The sequence below is a fragment of the Sipha flava genome, unplaced genomic scaffold (assembly GCF_003268045.1).
Source record: "Sipha flava isolate LNK unplaced genomic scaffold, YSA_version1 207_pilon_pilon, whole genome shotgun sequence".
NCBI classification, from domain to species: domain Eukaryota; kingdom Metazoa; phylum Arthropoda; class Insecta; order Hemiptera; family Aphididae; genus Sipha; species Sipha flava.
Genome location: NW_020272813.1, coordinates 1,106,290 through 1,119,453, shown reverse-complemented (window position 1 = coordinate 1,119,453; position 13,164 = coordinate 1,106,290). Strand labels below are relative to the sequence as shown.

At 26.4% G+C, this 13,164-nt stretch overlaps 1 protein-coding gene across 2 annotated transcripts; it reads left to right on the top strand.

Annotated features, from left to right (window-relative positions):
* Window positions 1–5,243: 5,243 nt before the first annotated feature.
* On the top strand, window positions 5,244–12,764 carry LOC112682610 (protein LSM14 homolog B-A-like). Of its 2 annotated transcripts, none has more exons than XM_025553253.1 (9): window positions 5,244–5,606; window positions 8,115–8,266; window positions 8,329–8,542; window positions 10,791–10,995; window positions 11,077–11,173; window positions 11,231–11,513; window positions 11,895–12,150; window positions 12,212–12,543; window positions 12,653–12,764. In XM_025553253.1, exons 1-9 carry the CDS (start codon window positions 5,492–5,494, stop codon window positions 12,655–12,657), a joined length of 1,659 nt encoding a protein of 552 aa, XP_025409038.1. In that variant the 5' UTR covers window positions 5,244–5,491; the 3' UTR covers window positions 12,658–12,764. The 2 variants fall into 2 exon arrangements, with proteins under 2 accessions (XP_025409038.1, XP_025409036.1); XM_025553251.1 differs by having other exon boundaries at window positions 5,245–5,606; window positions 12,650–12,725.
* The last annotated feature ends 400 nt before the right edge of the window (window positions 12,765–13,164 follow it).

Sequence of the window (13,164 nt, the reverse complement as noted above, 5' to 3'; positions counted from 1 at the left end):
TATTCTTATTATTACTGCATATAACACCTACAACTTAATATTTATTATATTTCATAATGACTTTTGTCCTGTAAATTTGTAAATAAAATACAGGTATTATTAATTAAAATAAAAATATAGTGTTCCGTTTTCACAGGACCCCTTAAATGAGTGAGGACCTAAGGCGGGCGTCTACTCTGCCTAATGGATAATCCGGCGCTGTATTTAAAACCTATTGCATATAAAATAAGTATTAATAATAACAACACAAATAGTTCTTATATTAAAATTGTACCTTCAATCAGAATCCTGTATAAAAAAAAACAACAAATAATCATAGTAGTAATAGTAGTACCTATTAATTATTTTTTAAAAACTTTAAAAAACAATTAAGATAGGTAACTTAATTTAACAAATACCTAAATAGAAAACATAAGGTTGGTAAGTAGTCAAATAAGAAATTCCAAATTTCTTTTTTCATTTTTGCAAATTTTTTTTTTTTTGATTGTTTAATCAATGGATACAATAATTTTTTTGCACGTGCAACAAAGCCATACCTGTTAGTCTATGCTGGCCTATTCTTGATCTTAACCATGTTTTCAATTTACAAAAATATATTTTTGGCCAATATTTGCAATTTAAAGAATATGGAAACAAATATTGTCAGTTATTAGGATTATTATTTGGGTTAGGGACTTCTAGCTTTATAAAATACGCAAATATGCATGCATTTGTTTACAAAAAAATGACTAAATACCTATGCACAACAAAAAGTACCAGATATTATGTTGTAAAAAAAAAAAATAGGCGATTAAAATTATTAAGAACTTATATAGCTCTAATAAATATAAAAATATACAATATGCATAAATACACCAAAAAATGACTAACTAGTAAACATGTGGTAAAAAAAGTGTTATTTAAAATTACTTTATATTATCTGATAAATACCTCGGTTATGGTTGTAAATGTCTATAACCGTAGCAATATCTATGGACGATAATACCACTATTCGTTCCCACAGACTTCTATACTTACTAGTATAGAAGTCTGTGTTCGTTCCACAACCAAAAATGTTATGATGTTATGATATATGAAGATAAACAATAATTGATACCCGTGATCAAATTGACATATTATTGAATTTATTGTCATACTATAATGATAGATTAGTAATTTATATTCTTAATTATTTATACATTAATTTTTTTAAATAAATTAATGTATTATATTTTAAAAAAAATACGATCCATATCTTATTTTTATTATGTGATTTTGTATTACATTATGATTTTTATTATATTTTTATATTCAGTCCCAGACATTTAAAATTATTTTTGAAGCACAAATCATATGCTATAATACCGATTTAATGTGTGTGTTAATGAAATTTAGAAGTACAACAATCAAGCGAGATTAAATGGCTATCAACTACAAAACAAGAAATGGCTATAAATTAAAATCCCGAAAACATAATTGGTGATATAAAGAACTCAACTCCACTCAGAATCGTTATATGATTAATTTTAATTATTTATCAAATTTATTTTGTTTTTCATTTAAGTATATAATTACGTTTTTATTTATTTACCTTATTTAATCGTATTACTCAAACTATTTCAAGTGTTATGTATTTAATTTTTTTTTTCGTAATTTATATTAAACTTTTATTATGAAGACAGTTATAACGATTAAGAAATGGCTATTCAGTCACTTTTCAAGAAAAAAAATTAAAATTTTAAATTAAATAGTTATTAAGAATCAGAATTTCGAACGCTTAAATTAACTTACAGTTTGGGGGGGGGGGGGTAGGCAGTGGCAACCTTTTGCATACCCTGAAAAAGAGGTCTGCGCACACCTGTGCTTTATTTTCTTTATTACCCACAAAATATTGTTTTCCCCGATAACGATAGTCTGTAAATATTTCAGACCATTCTCGCTTACCAACAGAATAAAATAAAAATGATAAATATCAAATATTAAAAAAACAATTTATTTTGACTTCTGGTGCTTAAGCCCACCTCCCCAAGTCCCCCCACCAATATCCGCCTATAATTTGAATCGTATATTTATTATATAATATATGTATATATTATATTGCATATATTATTTTCATCGTGTCACTCAGTAGAGTAAGTACATAATACCATTGATTAAAAATATTAGTGTTTATAATCAATGATAATACATATAATTATGGTTGCCAGATTTTGAAATCCCTAAACCGGGACACCATATCGTATGACTTTTTTTTTTTTTTTTTTTTTTATGTTCATATGGTATAATATACATTATTATTGTATATGACCATACCGATTAGATAACCATATTGTAAAGCCGGGTTTGCACGACGCGAATCTGTGATGCGCGAGTCAATATTCTGCATGTTTATAGAAATAAGCGAGTTAAGCAAGAATGCCTCGTAGCGAGCGGAAGCTTAGTCAGTATTTGAACGCGTGTCAAAGAAACTAGTGAACTACATCTTTGAATGTCTTGCCTCACACGTAGCGCCATGGATCAAAATCAATGTATTAAATTAATTTAGTTGCCTCATCGTTGCCTCGCCCTGAATCACATTGTTTCGTGCATAGATACGTATCATGTAAACATTTAGGTGAATCAAATGCCTCGCGCATCAGATTTGCACCGTGTAAGCCCGGCTTAACAATATAATGTACAATATTGTTTTGTTTTATTATTAAATTATACAATTCTAAATGTTATTTTCTCAGCTTCTATTAACCGGGACAAACAGAATGATCGACCGGGACATGCCTTTAAAACTGGGACTGTCCCGGTCAAACCGGAATGATTGGTAAGCCAACTTATAATAATTACAAAACTATTGTAAATGATTATCTTCAGTATTTTTTAATTATAATAATAGTATAAAATCTCGAAACTGACCAAAAAAAGATTCCGATCGAACACATTGAACTTTACTGAGAAAACCCATGTTTATGGAAAGTTAAATCATCAGAATATAACGATAAAAATTTAAAAAGCACTGCATATGAAATGCCGTTGAAATTAAACACAACCTATCACAAATCGCCGGACATCATGAAGTCAAAAGTTACGAGTAGTGTGTAGCGAATCACGAACTCTGACTTACCTAAACACACTTACCTTAAGGCTTAATTTAAGTTTGAACTGAAGACTGAACGTGTGAAAGGCACTATAGTCGCTATTTAAACTGGGTTCACGACAATAGTTTCCGTGCCACCGTGCCGTCATCGTCTAATTACGATTTCGAAGATAAGTAAAAAAAAATCGCAGAATTGAATTAGTTTTAAAAAAAATGTTTGTATTAAATTTAGTTAAAAATATTAACTAAATATTAAATTAGGTATTAAGTATAATTAATTTTCCAATAAAAGGATTTTTCTTGTTCGTTGTTTTATGTAGTTTAAGTTAAGTAATTTAAGTCACTACTGATCACGTTAAGTCAATATACTATAGTCATTGATACCTACTACTCATACAATACCTACAAACCAGGGGCTGAACTAGGGTGAAAGACCGGGATTCATCTCCAGGCGTACAATTTTAGAGGATGTAATTTTTGTAATTATAAACAAACTTTGTTGAATACTGATATTAGGTTAAAACTCAATAAGTATGATTGTATATTAATTACTAGAAAACAATTCTCGAGAAGAGTATTTGATTATTGGTCTATGATAGGGCGTAATTTTAACATTTTCCCTGGGCGTAAAAATTCCTACATAGTTCCAGCTCTACTATAAACAAGGCCGGACTGAGTAGGCGGGAATCGAGAGTTTTCCGGTGCGTCACTTGTTTAAATGGGGTTGCTTGTACTTGTAGGAAAGTTTTTTTTTAGGTTTATTGTATACATAGATACATTTTGTAATGCGATTGCAATAGAAATTGTCTAAAATTTAATAATTAATAAAGTTTAAAAATAATATTAAGTGTTCAAATTCTCAAAATAATATACAATCATTTCATATGAAAATATACATTTTTTAGGGTTGTTTTTATACCTTTAGTATATCTAAGTGAGCCATTTTTTTATTTTACCAGTAGCAATTTCTACCCAGTCCATCTCTGCCTGCAAAATCATAATTTGAGTTCCTCAATTATCATTATTAATTGATTAATAATATTCTATCCTACAGTAATATTTATACATGCAGATATTTTTTCCCCTGATATTTTTTTCGCATTACGCCACTGTAATTTTGTATTTAATGATACATGTTGCAATATTTTATAGGTACTTAAATATTTCAGTATAAAAGAAAAATTAATGCTTACTTATCTAAAATAAAAAACCTAGTTTTTCTTATTATCATTCATTTTCATGATATCCCTTAAATTTATTATTTTTTGTATGCCCTAGGGCACTTGCCCCATTTGCCCCCCTCCCCTTGGGGATGGGTCTGGTCGCCTTTTATCTCTTTCGTAATTTTATCCATTACCACAGAGAACTAATAAGGGCTTAAGTCAACCCCTGATACTCACCATTTCCCACGTTAAAATCTTCTTTTACTCTACACAAACTTACCATAACGATTAGATGTCTTAATAAAACGAGTATTTTAATAAAGTTATATAAGAATATTTGAGATGAATATAATGGCTTTTGATATAATTAATATTATAGTACTCAATTTTTTAACATGTAAAAAATACATTTTATTTTTCAAGAAAATAATTGATTTCAATTAAATTATATTTAATTATACTTATAAATAATACTTGACATTATTTTAAAATCATATTTAATTTTATTTTAAATTATTTAAATGTTCTTTTTTTACAATATAATTTGCTGGAAACAGTTACTCTTAATTAAAATCTAATTTCTTTTACAATTGTTTAGATTCTTATGTCACACAAGTTGATTTTACAATTTACAATATTACGTTAAATTCATAGGCGTAGCGAGACTTTGTGTTCAGTGTATATGCAAGTAAGCTATAGCTATTTTGCTACATGTAAAAAGTGAACTTACAAAGAAAAGTAGAATATAAATTGTTGTTTAAATAGGTGTTCAGGGTATGCAGTTGCATACTCTGAGGCCCTACACCCATGGTTACGTGAAGATAATTTATATGTAGAATAAAAATAAATGCCTAATATAGAAATTGGGTATTCAACTATCAAGAAGGTGAGATTATTTCAAAATAAATCGAATGATGGTCAGATTTCCCTTTAAAGCTGTATATCATGTGATCAAGATGTTGGCTAGACTGGATACACCAACCAGGAAAATGGCGACGTCGGGCCTGACGTCATTTGCGTCGTTTTGCTTCTATTGTACGTATCTCGTCCAGTGAAAAAAATATTTTTATATATTTTTATTTCCTTGGAGATGTAACGTTTGTTGTTAGTATCCTAAATTTGTTCGTTTTTTTTGCATGATCTATTGTGTGCGTATTGTTCAGTTTTAAATAATAAATGTGTATATAATTTCACGTTTTGGCATTTTCATTAACATAGTGTTTGCGTATTTGCCGCTCTAAGAACAACTACTCTCATCAAAATGAGTATGCCGGAATTGGGAAGCAAGATCAGCCTAATATCAAAGGCAGATATTAGGTACGAGGGTAAACTGTTTACAGTCGACCCTCAAGAATGTACCATTGCCTTGTCTCACGGTAATACATTTTAAGTTTTTTTTTACTTATATCGGTAGAACAAATTTTTTCCTTTCGATTTATAAATTGTTTTCGCAATATATTCCTAATACAATTTTCAATTATTTTCGAATTATGCTTAACGTTTACTATACTGAACGTTGAGAAGTAATGTGTTGTAAATGGTTTATGTATTCAAAGGAATTACCAAGGTGGTGAAATAATTTCTTTGCATAATTGTGTAATATAATTTGGTCTTTTGAACAGACGGTAGTCCTAAATTTAGATATTCTTATCTTTCAATATGTATTTTCCCGATTTTATCTTGATATTTTCTACCATAATTTAGTCTTGCTAATATTCTTTTGAAGTATCTCGATATTTTAACATTGATGTTCTTGATTTCCTAATCATCACAAAACCTATCTATTTCAGATCTTTAAATTTTTCCCATAAGTAATGTTATTTTCTATCTATTTTTAAAAATGTTAATCAAATATATTATGTGTAAATTGCTTTACTCGTTTTTAATAATTAGGGCTCGGGACTTCTAGAAACTTGCATGTTTTTAAATAATTATCAAAAACATAGCTAAGTAATATTTAAATTTGTTTCATAGCAATACAAGTTTATATTTAAAATTTAAAGTTGTATATTTTGCATATTTGACCATTTTTCATTTATAAGTGCATATTTGACCATTTTTCATTTTATAAATGCATATTTGACAATTATTCATATGAAGGAGTAAGTTTTTAAATTTTATAAAAAAAAATATGATTTATTTCTTCATATATCACGTGACTTGGAACTCGAGGTGTCTTATTGACGCACTAATAATGCATCAAAATAATTAAAACTACAAAAAACGTATACATTCTGCAAAAATTGAAGAATCTGCTCAAGCTAAGGCTAACTACAAAAAATATCGAACATCTTAAATGGAAAAATGAATCTATGGATAGATTGCCTGCAGATATTAATAGTAGTGACCTATGATTTTTTAAATTTACACCAATAAGTTCCGTAGATGTATCTTTTCGTCTTACGTTTCTTTTCTAAATATAAAATTATTTTGGCTGATAACAGGCAGTCATTTAAATTTTCTAACTTAAGAAAATATCTTATAGTCCAATGTAATGCTCAAGGTTAGAAGAATTATAACTATATTAAAAATAAAAAAAATGTTTTCACTTTAATTTATTTTTAAAACCATTTTAAGTATTTTGTTTTATATAAAAACTCAATATAAGGTGAAAAAAAAATTTGGTAAAAAGAAAAAATTATCTCAGATCATCATATCTATCATATATAAAAATATTATTATAATTTATTACTAGTTAAATTTTTTTATTTTATTAATTATTACAAATATAATTTTTTTAAATACATATTTTAAGGTTTTTAAAGGCATGAAGTCCCTAGCCCTACTAATAATGTAATTAATATGACATAAGATAACTTAATTGTATTTATAAAATCTGACATTCATAATATATACATCAAACAAAGTTTTAAAGTATTTTAAAATATTAATTTTTATTAAATTAAATTTATAGACGTGAAGTGGTAAAAAAAATGTGTAAGGTGCTTCATCATTGTAATTAAAATTTAGGGCAGACTTAAAAATAAAGTAACCATGATAGTAAAAAAAAAAAAAAAAAATAGAAGTAATTGATAATTAGTAGTTGTACTAAGTTTTATAAATTTATTTGCTATGATGCATATATAATTTGATTGCTTACGAATAATATAAATACAATGATTACTCTTATAAGTATTATATTTTATCAACCAAGGATCAATTTATATTCAATTAATTTGCTTATAATCAATTATAAAGGAGTCTTATATCTTTCTTTTAAGCAAGGGATGTAGTAGCATTCTGGCCAGTTTGTAATAGATAATATATTATGTAGGTTTTTTTATATTTCAGTTAATATTAAAACTATGAATCAACTGCCTAAATAAATTTTTCTTATTTAACAGGACGATATATCATTTATGTACCTATAGTTATCCTTTAGAATTACATTTTATTAATTTATGATATTTTTGCTGTATCATAATCAGACAACTTTTAAGGCGCATGTTACAAAAACTATTTAAAAATTACTGAAGTCTGATAATTTATATTTACTTATTATTTTTACCTTTTTTATATCAAGAATTAGTGTTCAGTAGAAAAGGATGGATCCTTTTCTTTAAGGGTACTAAATTACATTTTTAATTTCATTAAAGTGAAAATTTTATTTTGTATATTTAATAATATTAAATTATTAAAAAATTACAAAATTCATCATTTAAAAGAGCTTTAATATAAATAGTCTTTATCAGTAACTTAAGGTTATTTTGTATTTTTAATATTTTTAATTTGATTAAAGTACACAGGTAAATGAATAAAATAATCAGTTATAACTATCACTTTTTATTTATTTAGCGTCTTATGTAGTAATTATTATATTATAATTATATTTTCTTTTAATATATTTTTTACTTTTACATTGTTAACAATATTTTTTTTTACAGTGCAATCTTTTGGAACAGAAGACCGTCCAACAGAATTCAAGGTTCCAGCTCAAAGTCAAATATATAATTATATACTCTTCCGTGGCTCTGATATAAAAGATATTAAAGTGATAACTCCACAAATACCTCTAAATGATCCTGCTATTGTACAAGTAACTAGTTAAGCATCAGTGTCTGTTATACCATAATTTTATTACAATTTTTATAATTCTAGTTGTCGGTCCCTCCAAATACTATGGGTGGTTTTAATCCTAGTTATCAACCAATAGATGAATTAGGATCAGTCAATCAGGTTGGAAACTCTTATAATCCTATGTCTGGTGTGAACTTAAATGCTGGACCATCTCATAAGCAAGCAAGTGAGTCTCCTCTGATTTTAGATCCACAACCAGTAATTCAGCAGAAACAACCGATGACTACCCAATCTGGTATGTACACGCATACACAAACCCAAATGCTTGGGCATCTTTGGCATGCTTGTACATATTGCAGGATACTATTGTAAAATATTACAATGGCTTAATGCATGTCAATCGATCTTTTGAATGCTTTCAGTGCTTGTTTTGAAAACATGAATATCATATCTATATTGCCTGATGTCGAAATTCATATTTGCTTTATCTTTTACTTATTGATTTAATAATACTTTATTATATATAATTATATTATGCTTGGGATTTATTTTAATAAGTCATTTATGACATTATTTATTTATATTTTACAGACTCTTAAAAATTTCTAAAAATTCTTAAAAGTTCTAAAAATTTTTGGTAATTAAATTGCAAAATGTGTTTTAAGAAAATAAATTTAATAATAATTATATTTTAATATGACATGAATATGCTATGGGGAAAGTGGGGTAGTCAGAATCTGTGTTCAATGCCAAGTTTAATATTACTAAATGTGTAAATGGTAATATAACTGTCAAATAAAAAATCTATATATCATAGTATAAATATTATATTAATTATTATCATTCATATACATACAAATAAATAATAAAAGTAAATTATTTTCATTAAATGGAATTTGTAATTTTTATTAGTTGTTGTGTTTGGTGATTTTTTCTTACATATTTATGTAGCACTTAAGAGTTCACAAATTATCTGCTAATTAGCATTTCTTGTTACACACTTTAATGTACATCCACATATGTCATAATACGCCTCTTTAGATAAATGTAAAAGGTTACAACTGTACATTAGAATGAGCTTTTCTTCTTTGGTTTTGGGGAAAAAAGTTATCAGAAATTGGCAAAAAAAAATTTTATGTGTGAGAAAATCAAATTTTGACAAAATCAGATGTTTCAATGAATTTACAATAAACTATTGAAAATCTAATTGTTATTCCATAAATTATAATCATGGCAGCTCTATACATTTAATGTATGCTAGCCATTATAATAAAAAAATTTTATAGATATTATATAGTTAGAAATATATATTAATGAAATGTATGAAGTTATATGCAGAATGCACATTATTCATAACTACACCTGACATTTATAATTGTTAAGAAGTTGTAATAGAACAATTGGTTTTAATACACAACTATAAGTAACTTTACTTTAGTTAAAATGGAACTGGATTGCATACAATGCTTGGGAACAGTACTAGTCTGCGGGTACCTGTGAAATATATTTATATATACATATATGTGTGTACATATACATGCATATTTAAAATTTGAAAACTATTTTTAATTTTATAACAATTAAATTCATATAATTTTCTATTAAATAATTTTATTAAATTATTAAAATGCATGATCATTTATAACATTTATTAACAACAAAAATCTGAACCACCATTGCCTTTTTAAAATTTTATTATTATTGATTATTATTTTATCCATAAAAATCTTATTACTAAAATACTCTGCATTGAATTATGTTAAACTGATATCAATATTATTGAAAATTCTATACATACAAATGCTTAACTATTGTAGATTTTGACTAGGACAAGAAATGTGTTTGTTTTGCTTTTTTTTTCTGTGTCCACACAATTTTAATTAACTTCTTGCTCTAATTCAGAGAATGAATAGTTTTTAATAGAACATTTTATCTAGTTGATACTTTTAAAGCTCTTTTTAATCTTTATATTTTTTCAATTAATAACATTTATGAGATTAATTATTTAATATAATTAATTTTTTTTATTTGTCACAATAAATATTTATCACAACTTCATTTTCATTGCAACCCTAAAAATATGATTTTAGAGATTTAAAATGTTCACTATATTATTGTTCTCTTAAGATTGTATGCCTTTTATAATTATTTGTTATTTTTTTTATTAATCATTGACAAATAAAAAAATAAATATAAAAAAAATGTATATTCAATTAAATTAGATATAATATTAATAACAAATCTATCTGCATTTAGTTTTAAAATAAGTTGCATACTTTTGTATAAACTGTCATGGCTAATACAATACACATACTTGACATTTATTGCTGTTAAATTTATTTTTTAAATTTTCTTTAAATCCTTTTAAGTCTTAAATATTTTTATTATTTAACTAAAAAAAGTTATGTTAGTAAGTAATTTTATCTTATGTAAATTTGTGCTGTTAATTATTGAGTTAAATTGAATGCAATTTTTGCTTAACTAAATAAAACATATCTTGACTTTTTTTTATATTTTTAAAGTTACTTATTTTTTGTTTATAGATGTTTTGGATTTAATATCTGGTGGTTCTCGTTCATCTACACCTGCTCAGCCAAATACTTTTAATGGTCAAAGAAACAGTCCCTCATTTGATCAAAACATTCAAACTGGAAATCAACCAAGTCCTGGAAATGGAAGAGGAGGAAGAAATCAACGTAATAGATCTACATCTTCGTCTGATACCCGTAAACAAGTTAGGCAACAGGGGTAAGCATTATTATTACAATTTAAGTTCCATGATTTGTTAGTTATTTTTTATTTATTTATTTTTTTTTTTTTTCCTGAAAGACAAAACTATCAAAGAAATGATCAACCGCAGCATTATCAAAGAAATGACCAGCAGTATCAAAGGAATGATTTTCAACATCAAGAGAATCAACATTTTGTTAGTATTATTTTATATATTAAATTGCAACTTTGGTAATATTATTCTCTTTATCAGGTCAATCGTCAAGGTGGAAATCGCAATATGAATGGTCGCAATTGGAATAATCAACAAAATCAACAGCAACAATCCCAACAACAACAAGTTAGAAGACAAAATACAGCATCGAATGCTACAGGTGGTCGTTCATTTTATAATAACAGGTCTACTGGTCTCCCAGCTCCTAGCAAAGCACAGGGACCCAGAACAAATTCATTGAAATTTGATGAAGATTATGATTTTGATAAGGCAAATAGTGAATTCCAGGAGATTATTAAGAAACTATCTAGAACTAAGATAGGTTAGTATTATAAATTTATGTTTAATTACATACAGCTTATTTACAAAAATGAATTTGTTATTTCTCTTCTATTTGACATAAGATAATTTTTGAATTATTTCTGTTACTATTGAGAAGTTTGAAAATCCATTGATTAAATTTACTGTTTTCCTTAGATTTTTTTATTAATTATCTTGATTTACACTGATTTTACATGTTGGTAGTACATCTATAATTAAATCTTATTTATATCTAACTAGTCTGTTTATATTTTTTAATTATTTATAATTTATTTAAAGTTGACTAAATAAATAATGAGTGTATATTAAGCTTTTCACTAACCAATTTAAAAAATATGTTCGAACGCTGACAATTTTATAAATACTACAATACTTTTTTTAGATGATGGTTTTGATGATTCAACTAATGAAGTAACTTTAGTTAATGGAGGTGGTTTAGCAGTTAATGGCGATTCAACACTTCATGCCAATGATGGAGAATTAGTTGCCATAAAAAAAAATCATCGTATTGACAGTGGAAATGATACGAATGCTGTAGAAAATGATAACGAAGGAGACGATGATCAAAAAGTATTTTATGATAAATCGAAATCATTCTTTGACACCATTAGTTGCGAAGCAGTTGAGAGAAGCAAAGGGTAAATATATGCAACTAAAACTAAAAATGTATTTTATAATTCAATATTCTATTTTATAAAGACATTCTCAAAGAACTGATTGGCGTACAGAGCGTAAATTAAATTCTGAGACATTTGGTGTAGCAATGGCAAGACGTGGTCAATACCATCGTGGCCGTGGAGGCTATTATAACAATAATAACAGTAATTACCGTTCTAACCCTAATTCCTATAATAATAGCAACTATAATAACAATCGTCAAGGAGTAAATTATAACAACTACCGTCAACAACAACAAAATAATGGATTTATACGTAATAACCCTGGTAATCGTGGCTATAACTATCGAACAAGATCAACCAACAAACAGGATCAACGCCAACCAAATGCAGTATCTCCTCAACGAGTAGCAGGTTTGTATTATTTTAAACTATAAATGGCATTTGTTTCTCCTATTATATTGTGTTAATTTTTTCCTGTATATTATTAATATTCTAATAAATACATATTTTTTTGCAGTAGCTTGAAGATCACCACTGTCCGTATTTCAATGTTGCTGTAAATTAAACCTATAAAAAAATAAAATAAAATAAAATAAAAAAAAAACATTTTCCCATGGAAAATTTACTCTGTATATAGTTTACATTTCTTCTCTTTAAAATCCTGAGATTTTAATTGTTGCTGTGCATAAATTTGTGATGAAATCAATTGGTGATATTTGGTATGTTTTGTTAAATGATATCCAGTTGAGCGGAAGTTTTTGGCCGCATGCACATTTAAATTCCAGGCTTAAGTCATCATATTCCTAAGTATAATTAATTTTTATTTTTTGAAAGATCGTAATATGATAATTATTAATTTAAAATTAACTTTCCCAGACTGTTCTTATCTTTAGTTTTAGTTTTGTTTAGACAAATTTTTTTTTTTTTTTAATTAATTCTTTTTGACGGCTGTTTTTATAAAATTTAATAATTTATAGTTTGTTCTTCATTTGATAATTTCTATATTAGGTTTTTTTTTTATCATTAAGGTGA

Bases quoted from the DNA above. Each gene is read 5' to 3' on its own strand.
- LOC112682610 (XM_025553251.1), top strand. From the start codon at position 5,492: ATGAGTATGCCGGAATTGGGAAGCAAGATCAGCCTAATATCAAAGGCA. The intron at 11,174-11,230 runs GTTAGTATTATT...TCTCTTTATCAG, and splicing joins ATCAAGAGAATCAACATTTT to GTCAATCGTCAAGGTGGAAA. The intron at 11,514-11,894 runs GTTAGTATTATA...TACTTTTTTTAG, and splicing joins ACTATCTAGAACTAAGATAG to ATGATGGTTTTGATGATTCA.